Source organism: Porites lutea, chromosome 1 (assembly GCF_958299795.1).
Source record: "Porites lutea chromosome 1, jaPorLute2.1, whole genome shotgun sequence".
NCBI classification, from domain to species: domain Eukaryota; kingdom Metazoa; phylum Cnidaria; class Anthozoa; order Scleractinia; family Poritidae; genus Porites; species Porites lutea.
Window position 1 is genome coordinate 44428199 of NC_133201.1, and position 20498 is coordinate 44448696.

Below are 20498 nucleotides of genomic sequence, written 5' to 3' on the forward strand. Positions count from 1 at the left end.
GGGAAAGAAACAAAGATAGCAAGATACCAGGCATTAGTGTGTTGAACAATTTCCAGTATGAGGAGTGTGGCATCCGTGTGTGGAAAGCGTACAACATCGGCCCTGGACGCCTCATCCCTTATAGCGGTCTTGGAGTTACACCACAAGGAGATACTGGAGTAAGGGTGGTAAAGCCATTTGGTCAAGCTACACACAGGGGAAACGTGGGTGAGAGCGTCAGGCACCAGTCCGAGATCTACTCTTGCCAAGAGACTGGATGCGTCCTCACGTTCAAGACCCAAGCAGAGGCAGACAACCATATGGACACGGGCAAGCACCGTCTTGAGGTGGACTGTGAGTCCATGTATGACCGCGTTAGGAGGAAATGGGCGGGAATTGTGACAGGGGTGACGTTCGCTCCGGATGTGCCAACAACCTCACCGCAAGGTGAGAATAGTGGCAGCGCTTTCAGAGAACATGACCCTAGACCATTGGGGTGGGCTCTGAAGGTAACAAAACGACCCACTAGAATGACTGATAACGTCAAGACCTTCTTGATGAAGAAATTCGAAGAGGGTACAAGAACTGGAAACAAGGCCGATCCTGTACGGGTAGCGAGGGAGATGAAGACCCTCAGAAATGAGGACGGAGAGCCCACGTTTAAGCCTGAAGAGTGGAGGACTGCGCAGCAGATCAGTAGCCTGTTTTCACGTCAGACAGCGGCGCTGCGTCATGGGGGTATTGATGCGGAGGAAATCTCGGAGGAAGACATCGAGGCTGCCGAGTCGGAAATAGCGTTTGACACCCTTAGAAGTTTGGTGATGGATGATATGGGCAAACCAAGCCATCCAATCATCGTGGGCATATATTAGCAATATCTGCGAACTTGTAAAAAACAAGAAGCTTGACTCACTCAAACTGGCAGCTCTGAAAGAAATCTGCAATCAGCTACACCTGACGACAAGCGGACCACTGTCAAGAAAAAAAAACTTTCTTTGAGGCCATTCAAAAATTCTCTGAGAGTTGCACGTGTTTTCAAAAATAACGTTGCATGGTTTTAGTAGGGAGGATCTCTATGCTCCTACCCCAATCTTCTCCATTGGGGCCTTTTAGATAGGTACAGGGAGACCCTTCGATAACAGGGTTTATAAATACTTGTAAATTAAAAAATCGTGAGCAATATAAGACTGCAAACTGAATGAATGCTATGGTAAACACAGTAAAACAAAAAACTGCAAGGATTTTTACATACTGCTAAACACCAGCTGTCCGTCGCTATGCTTGAATGCTATCATGGATGAAACCAATTCGGTTTTCTTCCTAGACAAAAGAGCAGTGCCGGAAGATTTCAGCAGCAATGCACACGGATTGATCAACTTTAGTAACGTTGTGTCAAATCTGTTACGTTATAATGCATTAAGTTTCGACTCACTAATTTGCGCATCTGTTCGAATTGTATTTCCTCTGCCACGAATTGACTGTCATTTCGGCAGCCTGTTTGCCTTCCATCACACGTGGAGAAAACATTAACTCTGTTAGTCTCCAAAACTATTCACTACTTTACAAAACACAATCTTCAGCCTGTCTGGCATATTAATTTGCATGTCCATGTTTAGTGAAATGACAGAATTGTTATGTTCGCCCCAAATTTGTGGACTGTCAACGTCTGCAAGATCGAAACAACAATTAGTTTCAAAAACAAGAACCTCATAAAAATTAATAATTAATTACGTGCAGGGTTATCATCGCTTGTATATAATATCAACAGACAGGTGAAGTTTTCCCGGGGAAATTCGACAACATGCAAATTAGTTAAATTTGAAGAAAGCTTACGGGAGGGGATTTTGACCTACCAAATGACAAAATAGGCCCGATGAACTATGGCCACTTATCTGAAAAAGTAATGTTTTTCTCTTAGTGATAGTATAGAAGCCAATAAACGCCTGCAACAAGTCGCAAATCCAGCGTGAAATTTTTCCCGGAAAAACTACAACTACGCAAATTAGGAAATTAGGTTAAAGTTGTGACAAAGCTCACGCGACGAGATTTTAACTTGCCAAATAAGAGTTTGCGTATTTGTAAAGACTTTATGACAGGCTAATAAAAAATAGTTTTGATCTGGATATAAACTGCCGCACTTTAGAGAAAACCAGATTGGAAAATTGCCAAAATTCTTCTTACTTGCGATAGCCACGAAGTGATGATATTTGGAACCGCTCCAAAGTAAGTTATTTTTAACCAAATTCGTTTATATTGGAGACATGAGCTGGTTATAGGCTGGAAAGTATGAACAGTTCGTATAATTGAATAAGGCTAATGCCAAGTAAGTAAAATGCGTCGTGGAAGTTTACCCAAATTTTCCGTCTCACGTGGGCAAAATAGCACCAAAAACTAGGGGGGTGGTCAAAATTCTAAGAAATTAATTTTATTTTACTAAAAATACCACCGATCGTAATCTTATCTGATAGAGAAAAAATGCTGAAAATTTGGAAGTAATCGGCCGACCTCGATCCGCGGACCCTGCCTGGTCCTTAGTGACAATGACACTTAAAACGATAGGAACCAAGTCCTAGCCATAACAAAATCTCGTACCCAGATCTCCTCGTCAAAAGGAGGTCTGGGCACGAGATTAAGCATAAAAATATCCAGTGAGAACCGGCTTGACATATGCACAAGCACAACTCTTAGCATAATGGTCAAGCAAGAACCAGCGTAAGATAAATACTTATCATACAATAGTGAACCAGGCTGAACTATTCAGTTCTATTGACCTTAACTAAGCTATATAACAACAACAACAACAACAACAACAACAACAACAACGTCAACAGTTTATTCAATTATCAAATAATTATCTAACAGATTTGCATCCAGATTGTGTTTTGGTTTGTCAACTGTAGTCATGAATTCTTTACTGTTCCTTTTTTACTTTGTCCAAACTTCATAAAAAGTCCAGCTGATACAGATCCGCGTCAAGGAAGAAAACAAATTATAACAAAAAAAGCAAAGAGAAAAGAAAAGAAAGGACAGCCTTGTGATTGGCTAATAAATCCCGCGCTATATTTTTTGGCCAATCAGAAGTAGAAGCAAAGTGTGATTTTGGACACATGGCTTTTCCAGCATTGTTTGGCCGCTACACAATTGGCTAATTGGATTGGCTAGACCCATTCAGATTGGACAGCGTGACTACTCCGGTTTCGCAAGGTTATGACACTCGAACAAAAAAACACCTTTTTATCAAATGCTACCCAACAAACTACTTTAATAGACAGGAGAAGTCGTTACGTCACGTTGCATCGTAGCAAAACTTTTGGATGACAACAAACCGAAAACTTCACTTTTAAGTTTACTTTTAAAAAAGGTAAATTCGCACGGTTTCAAATTTCATCGATCTTATTTAATTTCATATTTATTTGTCGAATAATGTTGGCGAAATTTTCTGGGGTTGAATCTAAAAGGACCGTATCTAAGTTTAGGAAAAGAAAAAATAATTTTTGTGTTCACGTACTCCATAAAGCGGGCGCGTGAAATTAGGATATAAATGTTCATGTCGCAGTCGTGCAACGACGGTAAACAAATGTAGAAAAAAGCATGATGCAATTGCAAAGTTATTGTTTTTCTAATAAATACCTGTTGCTTTTTTGCTGTTCTAGTTGCTGACGACACACTTCTCCTTTCTATTGAATAAACCGTCGATGTAAAGAAAAAGAAAAAGTTGTTTGTTTAACTACGAGACAAAGTTTCCAAAGGATACCTTTCCTCGAACGATGGAACATGAGTAAATTCTCTTTTAAACTCAACTGGGAAGCAAAGGTTCCTGAGGTTGTCTTCATATTGTTCTATCTCCTTTTTACACAGAGAACCATTTGTACCCTGAAGAAAAAGCATTACGTTACCCATGGTTAAATGTAGACTGCCGTTAACTCAGATTTCCTCGAGAGTTACGAAAGGAGCAAACGAGCCCATGGGAAGCAACGAGGCAGGAGTTACACCGATTTCAGTAGTGCAACACCTGCAGAAGGCCTGTCCTCGTGTGAACCGCGCTAGGGATTGTAGTCTAAACAAATACTCCTACAAACCCTTCAATTTCTGAAAGCTTAATAGTTCCAGATTATGGTAGCCTCCCACGCAGGCGTTTTAAGGGGAGCTCGTTTTTCATCCCTCCCCACGAGCTCCCCTAAAAACGCCCTCGTGGGAGGCTAAGATTACGGCTGATTTCTTTAAAAAATCCAAAATGTGAATGCGTTTCAGAAAGGTGTTTTTTTGCGAAAGTATATATTTATCTGTAAGTTTTAAGTCCACGCAAGCCGTCATAAATGGAAGAAACTGATGGAGATCGCATTGAGTTCTTGAAAATTTTGACTATAAAATTATATCTCAGATTTTTGTCAAGTGCGTTTGTGCTTTTGTTATAAGCAGATGAAGTTAGGGATCGGATAACAAGTCAGGAGCTTAAAGTGTTCGCTCAATTTGACCCAATTTTCATTGCGAGATCAAGAAAACAGGGGAGAATAGATTTTTCTTGACACAACTTATTAGCATACAAATTTTTATTGCTTCATAAGATTCTGCAGAAATAATTTTTTGGCTGGAATTTTTTCTTAAAAAGCAAGTTCTCAATGGGTTCTATCTAATAGTCTAAAAATTGCAAGTTTCGAGGAAAAAATTATCGGATGATACCTTTTAAAAATGGGATTGCAGTCAGTTACAAAGTTAACCCCACAATTATTATAGTAAACCTGCTCTAGTTGTAATACCCTCCTGCTCCTTTTTTGAACAGTACATAGAGTACATAACGCTGTCGATAGCATAGCATAAATCACTATCCCGTGGATACTGTAGTTTACGACAAAATTTTTTTTTTTGGCGAATTTTTTTCTCTGGCCACTATTTAGAGTAAACGAACTATCCACTACGCACGATCTACCTCAACAGAAAAACATTCACCCTGCGAGCAGAGGCTCCTTTTGTCTTCTTGATCGAGGATGAGAGCCAAAAGGACGCTCTGCCTCCATCCCGTCAAGTTTTAAACTGGCTACAGCCCGAACTTCTGGAATAGGCAGTCTCGTTTTCCCTCGTGAAAGCAGTTTTTCGAGTGAGAGTATCCGTTTATTGATGGTCATACCAGGCGAAAGGCTATTAGGCCTAGGTTCGAAACTGTATCCTAGCATCATGCCCCGCATACTCAAGAAAGATCTTACTCCATTCCTGCAGAGTCTTTCTCGCGTGCGGCAAAATCGAACAAGTGAAAGAAAGGCTCTATTAGCAGGGTGAGCGACATTGAGCAAACTATTGTTACCTCGTTTTCCATCTTACCTGGGCGAAAAATTTTCCTCCCGGTTTTAAGACTTGAAGTGTGAGGTTTGATACTTCCCGAACAAAATCCCAGTTAGAATCTAAAAGAAATGGTAAGGTACGTTTTTTCATGAAAATATTGTTTCACTACTCACCTAGATTTCCTTTCACCTAATCCCAAACTTTTCCCACCAAAATGAAGCCTACTAAGGCGCCGAAATGCCCAGCGAGAGAAAGAAGAGGAGAGAAAGCGCCAGAAAAAGTCAAGAATGCAGTGTCACTTTTAAACTTTTATCTTTATCTATTTTATTTACGTTCGTTGTGTTACTTATCTATTCGATGTCCGTTGATAATAGCTGAGCACCATGGGTAAGTAAATCTACCCATCCCAGAAAATTGCGTAACTACGTGATCGTACACCGAGCGCCTGTCCGTCCGCACCACAGGGAAACCAATGTTTAATCTCGCGCTTTCTAGCTAGTTTGGGAGCCCAGGAGCAAACTGATATTGCACACATATTGCGCATCAATGTTCCATCAATGTTGTGATCAGTTGGCATCTGTCAAAACAGAGTATCCGCTGACAAGTATAACCTGATTGTCTCGCGGGCTCAGGTATAGATTGAATGAGTGCGATATTTGTCTTGCATTGCAAAATTGAGAAATATTGTATTGCAAAATATTGTGAATTATTTTTCTTTATTTTATTATTTTGCCACACAGAATAAATTACAAGTAGAATAAAAAGGATAACAAATAGGTTAATTAATATGAAATTTAAAATGAGCATACAACTTGGAAGGGGTGACTGTGGCGGGGAAATCCCCGAGAAGCCGAGCTTATGAGGAATACAGATTTCCCCCTGGCGAGCAGATAAATTATTCGCCTAAACAGAAGGCTAAGGCAAATAGTTGATAACCAAGTTTGTTTTTAATGACTTACGAAGCGATCTGCCATTTTCGCGCAAGAGCGACCGCAAGAGAGAGAGAGAAGCGTGGTTTCATTTAAGCATGAGGAGTATATTATTTGCAGCCAAACGCAGTTGGACGACATTGCGCATGAGTAGACCATTATTTGTAGGCAGTTATTTGCAGGTCACGTGGTGGGCTCTCGGCCAATAAAAAAGAGGAAAAATTTTTATCGAATGATAATTGACTTTAATTGACAGGTCGGGGGCGTGGCTTGGGAGCCCTTTACCCCCTTACCCTTTCTTTTGTCAGGAGGGCGGGTATTCCTTTCGCAGAAACCATCGTTTAAAGGCTCACTTTGTTGAATATTTTTTCGTATCAAAGTATTTTCGTCAGCAGTCCTTGTATAAACAACATATTCGGTTCTTCTCGCTTTGAAAGTCGTCTATGCAGCTATGACGCAAATGCAAGCTCTCCTTCCTTTTCCGCCCCGTCGCCACAACGCCCCGGAGAGCTTGCTCGCAGGCTAAAATACCCCATCCCATATAGCTTCTCCACTCGCCGAAAACCAACTGTGGTCTGTTTGAAATCGTTTGGTATCAATGCAAGCATCGTTCTTGTCTAGCTTAACTGTTGCACTCACCTTGTAAAGAGACATTTATGGGTATGTCTGTAAGATCATTGATCACATAATCAAATGTCTTTCCCAGTTCCACGTACTCCTTGAGTGCCTTTATACAATCATCAATCCTGACCTGTATCATAAGTAGTATAAGATTGTGTTGTGAGTTCAAAATCAAACGAGGTTTTTTGAGAGAGCTCTTGAAAGCTCCACGTTCCACAAACTCGAGGCACCTCCCCTATAGTTGCGTTCGATGTTAGGAGAGCGCAATTCCTTTTCTTGGCAATCCTGTAATTACACTGCAAGGTAACCATTTCAGCACAATAGTAATGTTTCATGGTAAATCGAAGAAAACGCGAACGCATACATTGATCTATGATTACTACTAGCTATTGCCGGTGACAAGAGGAGCCCGCAATCCTAATCTCCAGGTTGTTATTAGGCATGCGTCGCATCTATGTAGCCAGCAGTCGTTTGGATTTCAACTAAGAATGAATGGAATGCACAAAACGCATTTTGATCACGTGAGGATCGACCTTCTACCCCTCGTACTCAGATCACGAGTGTTTTGACCATCTGTCACGTGAAACTTACGCAAAGCACAGCGTTGGAGCAAAAGCTTTTGGACCTCCGATCGTTGTCGCCTGCACTTCCTAACCTTTGGTTATTACTAGTTTAATATTCTAACATCCTTTATACGAAACTGCAATGCTCCCACGAATATTCACGTAAATGTACACTGCTCACACTAGATATGACTAAGACTGTGAGGAGAAAGATTATACTTACAGTGTACAGGTACAAAAATCTGTACGTATATCAAGACGATTTTTAAAAAACGAACCCAGCGAAATTTGCAGCTATTTGACTGAAAAGGGGCCAAAAGGCAGGGTTTTTTTGGGCATTATATTTTCGAAAACCATACAAGCAAAGGAAAAGGAAAGGGAAAAAAAGAGAGCGAGGAGGAAGAAAGGAAGAGAAGAAGAAAAAAGCAATGGTCATACTATTAATTTTCATATTGGCTTCTTTGGAGAAAAAAAAAGTTTGAACAAAAAACTGCTTGACGGAAGAGGTCTGGTTGGAGATAACGTTCATTAAAAAATTCGGTTGATACATCTATTCCCATATTTTGGCGTTCTTTGATCCCGTGTAACGGTATGCAGTCATTACTGGTACTTTTGACTACCAGTTAAGATGGCTGAACACAGTTTTGCAGGCGGTCTGCGGTAACTCGCGTGACGGCGCGTGTTTTAAATTAGACAAACAAACATGGCGGCGAAAAAGCGATGGTACGCAGAAGACGATTTGTCAAAATCTATTCATTAAATTTTGTGATATTTGGCAGAATTTTTACTTTTATGGTATTTTAGATAATGACAACTTTAAAATGGCAGTTAAACAGACGTATTTTTTGACACAATTAATAATTACAGAACAATTATATTATTGATTAGTAAAATCCAACTAGTGGTCTATTATCAATGCTGCATTCTGATTGGTTGAGCTACTACTAGGCTATATGTTATAGCCCACTAGTAGCAAAAAGCGCTGGCTTTGAAAACCAAAACAATGGCGGCAGAATCGCGTTTTGCTAGCTAAAGCTGTTTTGTCTCGATATCTTTGACCAACTAATTGGATTTTATTAAAACAATTATTCCTCTCGCTCTCACGGCCTCTGATTCAATAGCCCATTCGGCCTTCGGCCTCATGGGCTATTGACTCAGAGCCCATTCGGGCTCGAGGAATAATTGTTAATTATCTAAAAACCCGTCTGTTAAAATTTGATCAAATAAGTTTCAAATGGTGACTATTATAGTAAGCTGTATGCAAGTTTATAGGAAAATCTAATGAGCGACTTTTTTGTTGAGCAACAGTGAAATTTGAAGGTTGTATTCAATCGTTCATTTTGCCATGGAAACTATGAAAACGTCAAATTTTACCTGTTCACCAAATATTACATCAGTATATTTTCACTTGCCAAGTTTCAGCTTGTGAGCTGCAACGTTCCTCTTGCCATGATTTGGCAAATGACATATACTCACAAACTGCCAAAACTGTGTTCAGCCACTTTAAAGGGTTGTGTCGTCAATTACACATCCTTGTTTGCTTAAAATCACAGCTTCGCGCCAAACAAATATGTCTCCCAAGCATTATATCAAACGTTACAAACAACAAAAATGAACTCTGAAAAACTGTTAGGCTAACAAGTTTTCAAAAAACCACAATTGCAACCCGTTTTAATCTCCTTCAAGTTTGTTTTTTTCGCGCCTCCTTTTCTATTTTGCTGTGTTATTTATACTTTCTTTTAATGGTTTTGTTCTGTTCATTGGCCAGTTGGTTTTTAATGTAGGTTTACAACATCCAATCAGAGACACTTTAAATTCAGTAAGTTTAGTTAATACTTACTTCATAGTTAGGTCCTGTATACGAATCTAACGTGTCGCCGCAAACCCCTCGCAAATGCTTCGCTGCAGCTTCGACAACAATTTTATCTATGTAATGTTACGTCAAGGAAAATCAGGAACACGAATAATTACGCTAATCGGTAATTGTCATTCATTCATTCATTCATTCATTCACAAATACACCAACAGTATACAGAAATTTATAATACATTAAAGATGATATTCACTATTCTAACTGAACTATTTACAGAATCAAATGTTTAAAGTGGTAATGGCAAGGAAGACTATACAGAAGCCGGGGGCTCATAAACTATAGGCTTCCTGGAACTAGGGCGTAAACCATGCAAGTTAAGGGTACTGAATGAAAATTTGGATTAATTTTTTAGAAATAAAGAAAATAAAAGAAAAAAGGAAAGAGAAAAAAGAAAAAGAAATTGTCAGCAAGAATTAAACACTTTCCGCTTAAATAACCGGCCCTTCGTTAGTGCTTGGATGTCCTTTTTGACTAAATGCAAAGAAGGCTAATAATTAATATCGAAAGATGGTGGGATATCGGGATGTTTGAGTGTATACATTTTTGCATCAGAACTTAGTGATAATTTACGTATCAGATATTGTCTTAACCTTTTTGGATGCACTTCTAACTTGCAACAGCTTTTCAAGGATATCTCGACCATGGTGACAAATTTTGGTGATTCCTTCAGTAGCTCATGCAGTACCCCACCATCTCCTCCTCCTAAAATGAGTATTTCTTTGTCTTTGTAGTTTTCTCTGCCATTTCCAAGCAGTGCTTTTGTGTAAACAATATCTCCTTCTGCTATCACTGTGAAGACAAGCAATGGTGTCTAAAGCTGGCAGGCGGGCCGGTCTGTTAGGACATGTTCGCCGTTATATCACCACACATTGTGCAAATGCCATTTGTTTTTGTTTTGTTTTGTTTTGTTTTTTTTTTTGCTATGATTAGACCGACTCTAGAGTTCTGTGCTGGGGTCTGGGGGTGTTGTGGGCAAGTAAATAGTGGAACTAGAAACTCTGCAGAAGCGCGTTGGAAGAATTGTCATTAAAACATCTAGTAGTGACACTGCGATGAAAGCTTTGAAGTGGCCAAGTCTTGGGTTCAGGCGCGATGAACACATCCTAAAACTTGTAGATTTTTTTGTCCTTTGTTTTTAACAAGGACATTGTGCTCGTTCAACCCGCCAGAGCAATCTCTTACATCTGCCTGCTATAAGAAGAGAAGTGGCTAAGAGATCCTTGGAAGTATGGTTTTTAATAGTTATTGTAAATGTCCTTAATCTTGAAAGATCTTGTGGTTATTTTCATTTGTTATATTACCTTGTATATATTTTATTATTATAATTACAATTATTATTATTATTATTATTATTATTATTATTATTTATAGTCTAGTTAGTGAACTCAGGGCTCTTATTGATAGCAGGTATGCTTTTCAAGCCCCCTGAAGGGACTACCCTGGGAAATTACTTTTTGATTTTAAATAAAGGCGTCTATCTTTCTTTCTTTTCTTTTTTGTTTAATGCACGTCAATATTGTTACTTTAGCACCTTTTCTCTTTGTATAATTTTTTTTCACTGCGCTTATTGTCTATGCCAGCTAGCTTAACGTGGTAGTGACCAACCCGAAAGCATTAGCTACTTTGGTCACTGCGCACATCTTAATGGGCCACTTCCGAGTCGTAAAAACCCTCACTTTCAAAATGAGGCTAGGTGCACCACCTTTCTTTTGAAAATGAGTTTTATTTGCATGAGAATTAAAAATGATTTTCATATCAAAGGCTGAGCACCTACCTTCGTTTTGAAACAAAGGCCCGGGAGAACTCGGTAATGGCCTATTTCTTAATATCTTGTTATCTTTATTTCTGACATTGTTCCGTAAGGTACTCATACAAATTAAAATTCTGATGTAAGCCATATGTAAATAGTACAAAAACAATAGAATCTAAAATCTGAAATATTGAATGCCCCAGCTTGGGCTTAAAAAATTAAATAGACGCCCCTAGCGTTTATTAGACTATTTACAATATCCTGCAGCCTGCCCTGCACCTTGCAAAAACATCTAATGCAGCATACAGAATAAAATTAGAAAGGACTTGTTAATAGCCTACAATCAATTCTCTTGGTTCATACTGTCCTTGTTTCTCTCATCAATTTACAGCCAAAGGGTAAGATCTGAATTAACAGTAGGTATATATACCTTATAATACTGCTGATTAGAAGTAAAGTGCATTCACCGAGATCATGGGTTAGAGTGCATCAAAGGAACTGATAAATCCAATCTGGGAAAGGATTTAATGGTTTATTTGATGTACACGTACATGTACCATGATCTAAGTGATCTTGGATCACTGATCCTAATCCCGATCATCCTAAAGGAACGCAACCATTGAAAGGAAAACAATACTCCAGACAATTGCATATGCTCAATATATATTGCAGTAAGGTATAAATAGTATTCTTCCTTCCTTTAAGCAACTGCTCAGTCAGAGCACAAAATTAAACTTTGTTCATGGTCCAAGATTTTGTCAATTGAAAAAAAAAAAAAGACGAATGTCTACTTACTGCAAAGCTCAATTCCACTTACTCTCAACAAGATCCAGAAATAGCATGTTTCCAAAACGATTAGAATGCACTATCCAGATATCTTGATATTGTGATTTGTGTCTGAACACTTCCCTGTAATTACAAGAAAAGGGAGGGAAAAATAAGGTTATAAGCACCTACATGTACCGTAAATCCTCTATAACTATTGCACGTAAATTAATTCCCCCACTTATTTAACCCCTCCCCTTTTCTGGGGAAGAAAGTTATCATAAGCCCCCTTCCCCTCGACATCCGCATGCAACATTCTTTGCTCAGCAAATGAAGCAAATATGTTGAACTGAGAGTACATTAAATTGCTAAGCTTCTGCATGATGCAGCATTTAAATGGTGGCCGAGAAGGCTGTCATGTATACATCATTTGATACATTTTTCGGCTTAGTATGTGAACAGTCCTTGTGTTAGAAAAAGTATTTTTTAACGTACATAACCTTTAAGTCTCAAAAGTGACCAACATAGACATAACGTACATTTGGAGTATCAATATAAGGTAACATAATCGTGTACAAAGATTACAAGAATTAATAAAATGATCACCGAAGAGGAAATAATTTGATCTTTGACATAAAATCTGTATTCACTTAACTTAAATATTTTTTCAAGAAAATGAATGGAGATCAATCAGCTCTTGAGAATTTGTATGTGGATCTTGGGGTTAGTTTGGGGCTTAATTAGAGTTACACTTTAAGAGATAAACTCATGCTTTCACACATGTAGCAAGACTAAATGACATACTTCTGTTGGTTTACAGGTGATGAATCGATGGCCCTTAAACAGACACGAATTTCAAAAATGGCATCTCCAAACAAAGGTCTTAATATTTGGGCAGAACATCTGATTTCTCTGAGTATCTTGCAGATGAAAATTTGCAGGGACCTTAATCTTGGCTTTACTGTACGTTGTTTGCATAATTATTATTATTATAATCTTCTTTTATTAAAATCCCAGATTATTGGCTTTTCCTATTGAATGGTTTTTATTTGATTTTTGATGGCATGACTGTGAAAGCCAGCAATACTTACTTGTCAAAATCATATTCCTTAAATTGGCCATCTGATGTGTCATGATAGCATAGAATGTCCCGTCCTCTACAAATGGTAGGAATAATATCTGCTTTCACACAAGACAAGGCTGCATCAACCTTGTCTCTAAGGTCAGTGTAATCCTGTGAAAATAAATTCACTCAACTGTGAGTAATGAAACAATGAAATAAAAATTCATGTAACTTGTATTCTTAATGGTATTGATAAGAATACTGTGTGTTTTATAACTTCTAGTAGCCTGTGACATTTGATCTTTCAAGTCATTCAAGTTGACTTCGGGGGCCCGGGTGTAATTATTGCACTGGTATTTTGTGCTTCATGCATTGGAATTTTTAAAAAGGCTTGTAAGGCGGGGGGGGGGGGGGGGGGGGGGGCGGGAGGAGGAAAAGACGTTGACCTTATAGGGGTATCATTATTTAACTGGTGATCTGTTAGTTTCCATCGTGGCTATGGACAGAAAAGAAAAAGAACACACTGACAGGCAAGAATTCCAGTTGTAGACTGTTTGACAGTTAAATTGCTGAGAAATGTACCAAAGAGTTACCTGTCGACAGAGTAATTTTTCTTCACTGACATCTTTGATGTACTGAACAATATCTAATGTTATGAGACCATCTGGAAATAATCGAAGGGTACACTCTCTGTGATTAAAGAAAACGATAAAAGTAAGAAATTTCTATGCAGTTTTAATGGTAGGGTAACAGTGTGTAGAAGTAATCACTCACACGCCATTTACACCAGTAAACAGTGTAACAGAAGAAGTACTAAAGCAACTATTGGCTTGGAAGGTAGCTTTGATAATTTCACTGATTTTGTCCCGTGCTGGTTTCATCCATTTTCCAGAGGCATCTGGTGTGACACGGAAATCCAAGAATGATTGTTTCACGGACATGATAGAGCTTAATGCTACAACAGTTACTGCAATACAACAAAACTGGTGATTAGATAAAAGAATACAAAGAATAATGATTTTAAAAACGTAAACAAAAACAGTACGGCTACACAAGGCTTAAACTTCGGATAAATATGGGTGGATCCAAGAAATTAATTCTTTTTTATTGGATTGAACGGGACATTTGTCAATGCCAAATGCAGTACATCAAGGAAAATGCGGTGGCCGCAGTCGTCACGGCCCCACCCCTAAATCCGCCCATGATAAACCTAACGAACGGTTTACTATTATTTTGCACCTACATGTATACCCAATAAAGAAGGCTTTAGTGATTTTGTTACAAATAGTTATGGGCCGGGTCGTTCAAACCTGGATTAAGATAACCCAGGGTAAGTGCAAAATTTGAATTCAGATTTGAAAGCTTAAAAGTACATTCAGTTTAATTCTTTCTGTCAACATGGTTGATGATTGGATGCTCTTAAAAATAACAGAGAAAGTTTTCCGAGAAAATGCTTTAAACAAAAGATAAAGAAACCCCGGGTTAGATTTAACCCTGGGTTAAGGTGGCCCGAACCTATTTGTATGGGTGTTGGTTATGTTTTTGATTTGAGTTTTTCAGAATGAAAGATTCAACCGATTTCTATGATGTTTGGCATCCTTAATAAATAATAATGGAACTTTAAGAAAATGTTATTTACTTTCTTGTAGGTATAAAAACCTTTGAGATAGCGGCATATATTTAAAACAGCATTTTTACGAAAAATGTAAATAACTTCGAAATCCCACGACAGATTTTTCCCTAACTTCAGCAAATAAGCCTCAGAGCCCTCTTGTTTAACATCTGCAAGTTTGAAGGCAATCGTGACCGTAGAACTCGCTGCACAAAATGCTGGTCAAATTTAACCTTAAAATGCTACGCTAACACATTTATGAAAGTTGACGCACAAATAGAGGAAGACTGCCGACAGACTATCTCCTATCTGAAAGGATATTCCTACCTAAAGCTTTGTTGCAAGGAACAGAGTAATCAGAAACTTACGGGGAATACAGTTAGCACTTTACGAAGAACAATTTTAAGCTGAGTGCGCGGTGATATTAAAGACCTTCTATTCATCAGACTCACTTTGTAATTGTCCCTCTCTTTTGGAAACAAATCTTAACAAAGCAAAATATGGTTTCTACGAAAAACTCTCAAGAGTTTTTAGCGTCGCAGGTTCCCGTTTTGAAGAGAAATAAAAATAAGGCCACCAACTTCAGTACTTCTAACCATCCATTTTTCAGCTGCAATGAAAACCCTTGTATTTGGTAGTTTATTCACGCTTTTAAGACTTACCATCACATTCGCATGGGCAGTTTGCTGTTGGGGATAATGAGGAGAATAAGACAATTGTCACATTTGTCTTCATCTTTATTCCCAAGTGGTAAACTTCCCATGCGAATGTGATGGCAAGTCTAAAGAGCTTGAATTAAATTACCAAATACAAGGATTTTTATTGCAGCTGAAAAATGGGTGGTTAGAATTAGTGGAGTTGGTGGCCTTATTTCTCTTCAAAACGGGAACCTGTGACGCTAAAATCTCTTGCGAGTTTTTCGTAGAAGCTATATTTTGCTTTGTTAAGATTTGTTTCCAAAAGAGAGGGACATATACAACGTTGTGACTTTTGAATCAAAAGTCGAACCAAAGTCAGTCGAATCTTCGACTGTTTGGATACGGCAAACGTCGCATTAAATTGAACAGTCGAATTTTATTGATTCAAACGTCGCACATCACAAGCATTTAACTCTCGCGTTAAGTTTGGCACATGTGAAATTCGACGTTTGAACCGAGTCTATGTCAACTATGCTTGGCCTCCGCAGGCAAGTTACTCCGAACCTGTACCTCAGGCATTTTACAACTTTAGCCACCCAGCTAAGCGAAGTGTTCTCGGCCGAGTTTTACTCCCTTAGCGTCCGTCAGTTATGAAACGTTTTCCCACCGATAATCCGCCAATTTATCTAGGGTAATGCCGCCCGTTAACGGAGAGTCAGCATCAAAGACAACCCTGAAACCCTAACATAACTCACTAGAAGCAAGTAAACTAAAGCAAAAACAGACGGTCAAAGGAAGGGGAAAGGCCCTCAGTGAATGTCAAGGAAACATAGCGAGCTACAATCCCGAGTAAGGATCAAGAGAGGTTTCATTCAGTGTTGATATGGTTAATCCAAGAAAAAAACAGTGTGACATTTAACACTAATGATGCTTTTTAGTACAGCTTAGATCAGATCAGCTTAGTATAACAAAATCACGTTGGATAGGAAAAAGTTATAGGTGATAAACTTAAGGGCAACAACTTATGGTATACTGATTTTACTTACCCGAAACAGCTCACTTCAGTACGTTGATCGAACTGATAGGAAAGTAAACAGAATCTTCAATTTATTAACCTGTGTGAATAATTTATTCCGCCCATTTGAACCTAAAATGGAAGATCATTAAAATATTTTATGACAATAAAAGTTAAAGTTTTTATTACATTCCCAGAATATTTTATACTTCTATTACAAACCAAAACAGGAAGACATGATGGGGCTTTTGTTTGGCTCCCGTCAGGCGTTACGTCAGTTGGTGCAAATACTTTCGTGGTTGGTTCATCAGTGGCCGAGTGGCTAGGCATCCGACTAGTAATCTGGAGACCGGGGTTCAATTCCCAGCTGAGCCACATCTTCACTAGCCCGCGAACGGCAGACATATTTCCGGTCGTCGAGAGAAGCGACGACCGGAAATACATCTTCACTCATTTCCTTTAGTTGTGTTTATTTCTGTTCCCAATTAACGGCAAATGTGTTTGGTAATCGGTCAGCTTTAGTAACAATTGTAGTACATGACTGACAAGATTGTTTAGACCTGTTTCACTTATTTCTGCGAGCCCCCAAGCGAGCAGCACACTAATTTTTCGTGAGTCTGTGGTTTCTTGGGTCCCCTGCCTTATCTTATGTGAGCAGTCTCAATTTCAGTTTGTCCCGATGATTTTGAGCAAGCGTACGTCCAGCGGTGTCATTGGTTTGAGAAAGGCGAAGCATGTCAATCAATCTTAATTGTGTTGCGTGGGAAAATAGCCTTAAGTTAACCTGAAGTAAAACAGATAGGTTGCGTGTGAAGCTTCCTTTTACTTGAAGAATTTAAAATTTACTTGTCTTGAAATATTTCTTAGCTCATTTAGGCTTTAGTGTAAAGGCTGATTGTAACTTAGATGCATGCGGATCTAGATGCGTCTTTTGCCGCCCATAGCACGTGCTCCCTTCTCTCACTTCGCTTCTTCGATGGCAAGGTGAGTGTGTTTCCGATTTGCAGATGTATCATGCAAAATTCAACCTTTTTTGTTGCTGGAAGCATTCATCAAGGTCACGAACGATTTCATGGGAAAGACATCAATGTTGTCCATTTGGTTTAGGTCTATCTTCTTTGAACAGATCTTTTCGTAAAAGACCGGAACACAGTAATATAAAGTGAAGAACATGAGAAAACACGCATGTTATAGCCTTAGCTTCAAAACGAACATTGTGCCGTCCTCTTCGTTTCACCGTCCAGTTGCGCAAGCTCTCTCATAAAAATTATTGCCTCATCTATGCAAACTATTAATTCTCTCGTATTCAGTAAATTATTGTATTGTTCATCAGTATGGGCTAATACCACCAAGAAAAACATCGAGCTATTATAGACAGTGCAAAATTTTGCAGCCCGGATAGTTTGTGGAACGAGGAAATTTGATCATGTTACACCTATTCTTAAGCAGTTACAGTGGCTGCCAATTCTTAAACAACTTGAGGTTAGGGATGCTACCATGGTGTTTAAATGCTTAAATGGACTTGCACCTCCATATCTTTGTCAGAAGTTTAAAACCAGATCGGAAGTGCACAACTGCAACACTAGGAATAGGGACCGCCTACATATAGCACTCTGTAGGACGGCTGCAGGTCAGCGCGCGTTCACCTTCAGAGGCCAAAGGCAGTGGAGTAGTCTCCAAGACGAGTTTCAGTCTATCACTAATTTAGATGTATTTAAAGTTAAAATCAAACGGCATTTTTTAAGGGTATTTTTGGAAAACTAAGTTTTAGATATTTGACATTGCAAATTAAGCTGAAAAGCCTTTTTGAGGAGATTAATAAAGTTATTATTATTAATGCAAGGCGCATACTGAAGCTAAATGATAGCCTGTTTCCAGGCGTTCACGTCGTTGGGACAGGCGTAAAGGGATGAAGAAAAAAACAACGAGGGGTGGGGTAGGGGTGAGAGCGAGGGAACGCCCGTAAGACTTTTTAACAAAAGCTCGTTCCGGTATACCAGATTCTGGTATACCCTATGATTGGTCTATTTTGACAGCCCTTGTCAGCACTAAGAGGTTTATTAGGATTACTGGAAATTTAATGCGGTAGCAATGAGATTACAAAGCGTGAGTTTACGGCCGCCATTTTGAATCAGCAGCCATGAATGGCACTTGTTTCCAAGATCCAATAGGATTTATCAAATTTAGCATTTCGCCCGAATTTGTGCCTCTGTTAATGGATAAAGTCTTGCTCCACAAGATTTTTGTATCATTACGTGAGATAAAACAAGAATTATACGCTAAAAGCTTTTAGGTAAATGACCTACGTGAAAACCTACCTCTCCACGTTGAAAACGCACGTTATAAACCTCAAACGTGACGCGAAAGACTTGTCACGTGACCTCCAGCGGTTAGAGGTTCGCGGTAAACTCGGATCTAAAACTCTCTATCATCCTTGAAGCGGGACTCGAAATATTTTCTGGATAGTCTTCAGACACGTGAACCGGCCGAATTCATTTTAGCTCGGTCACGTATCGTTTCTGGCCGGTAAAATTAATAAGATAAAGGACTCTTAAAACAGGGGCCCATGAACCAAAAATGGCGTTTTTTATTTCCAAAAAAGTCGTTGTTTAGAGTCGATAGCACTTCAAAGCACTCATTGTCAACAATAAAAATAAATTACGTATCGTACACATTAAATTAATTTTGTCCGGCACCTCCAAATAAAATGATTTCTGGCGTACGTATCTTGACCGGCAAGACGAACGGTTGATCGGTCAACTTCTCAGTCAGTCCAGACATTGTCCGTTGACCGGCCCGTTATTTCGAGCTCCTGCTGAAGAACAGGAGAAATCGGTCTGAAGTAGGATCTCGTCAACGGAAAGTAGGGTCAGTGTCGTTATAGGTCATTTGCATGGTGGCGTCATTTTACTACTACCACCAGAATCCGTCGGGTTTTTGCTTTCTTGTACAAATTAGCGTCGTGGTTATTTAAACCTCGCTGGGATTACCAAATTTAAATGTGAAAGGAAAAACAAAAAGAATTCCGGTCGCAGTAGTAAAATGACGCCTTCGCGCAAATGGCCTGTTGACTTTTAAAGGAGCTTTTTTTTCAGTTTTCTTTAGGAATATTAAATACGAGCATGAACCTTCCATTTTGATACGAGTCTTTGTTTAGCCTGCAAATACAGCCGTTTTACTTTGGCCGTTCCTCGCCGCTAAGGATGTTTCGCCTTGGCGCTACTCAAGTACAACAGTTTAGCAGAGTTGGAGTCGCTACAGCAGTAGAGAAGCGTGGACGACTTGGCTGTAAATGTTATAGATGAGAAAAAATGTAGCTTTTTTAGCCCTGAAATTCCTGAAAGCTGGCTGGCAAAACATTCACCTGGATATTTCGAAAGCCGATTTTGTGAAAAAGAACAAATGCGGCATTCACGGGAGGTGCTTTTGAGATCTCTATTCGCTTAACACGTCTTCCAAAGCTACACGTTGAAGCTTTGACAACAAAAAAATCAACGACAGAGGAAGTGGAACGAGTAATGCTTGCCAGTTCTTTCATTTTTGGAGGTAAGGGATATATTCGTTTGCAGAAAACAAATATAAAAGATGAATACAGGCCTTTTTTTTGCGCGGCACTCCACTATGATCTATCCGAACGCAGCTAAATGGCTACCAAGTGTACGAAGGAATTTGGCGATATTACATTTTCAGTGTAATAAAAAAATGTTAATTAACCTTACCGTTAGTAGATAGTGGTCTTCAACAGGAACTTCTAAATATATTTTCCGTTTTACCGCCGTAAGGCTGGAAAGCAATGAGGCTCGTGCAATATGGCGTGCAACTCTAACCGGCGAGAGCTGGCACGAGTTCGGGATAGAAAGTTCCACGTCACGCAATCCTCCCCATACGTTCGTGGGGAACGAACGCGTGACGAAGCCCTAAAAACAACGTCCACGAGGAGGGAGGCTAGGACGAACATGGCAGAAAACCAGCTATCCAGTTGTTGAAATATGGGCTCTGGCACACAGAGTGTGTTAGAGGATATCTGTCTGAATTCTTTAAAACGTGGCTGCATGCAGGCGTCAAAAATTTGTAGGGGGCTGGCGGCTTGCCGTCCTGATCGGCCGCTACAGGCAGATAGCCCAGAGAAAGCCCTAACAGTGGGTGGGGTAGGACCGGATGGTATTTTTTGACACCACCATAACACTACAAAGCAGCACCCATCAGTACCCCAATCAGCTCAATCAATCTGCCCCTGTAGGGACCCATTTGTATTTATATTCTACGGCAGTTTTCACGGTTTTCTCCATGCTATATTACATACCATTAATAATCAATAAGTACCGTATTGGTAGTTAATTTCGCCATTTCGGCCAGTATTTCGCGGAGTTTTATTTTCGCGATTTAAATAGGAAAATCAATATATGGATTAAA

At 39.3% G+C, this 20498-nt stretch overlaps 1 protein-coding gene and 1 pseudogene across 1 annotated transcript; one reads left to right on the forward strand and one right to left on the reverse strand.

Moving 5' to 3' along the window:
* The first annotated feature begins 256 nt into the window (after nt 1–256).
* LOC140930339 (uncharacterized) lies at nt 257–978 on the forward strand (annotated as a pseudogene).
* Nucleotides 979–3702: 2724 nt separating this feature from the next.
* On the reverse strand, nt 3703–13794 carry LOC140930349 (spermine synthase-like). Its single transcript, XM_073380035.1, has 9 exons — nt 13595–13794; nt 13414–13510; nt 12849–12991; nt 11810–11901; nt 9877–10031; nt 9210–9299; nt 6825–6936; nt 5296–5375; nt 3703–3852 (listed from the first exon to the last, which is right to left on the reverse strand). Exons 1-9 carry the CDS (start codon nt 13759–13761, stop codon nt 3703–3705), a joined length of 1086 nt encoding a protein of 361 aa, XP_073236136.1. The 5' UTR covers nt 13762–13794.
* Between the last annotated feature and the right edge of the window lie 6704 nt (nt 13795–20498).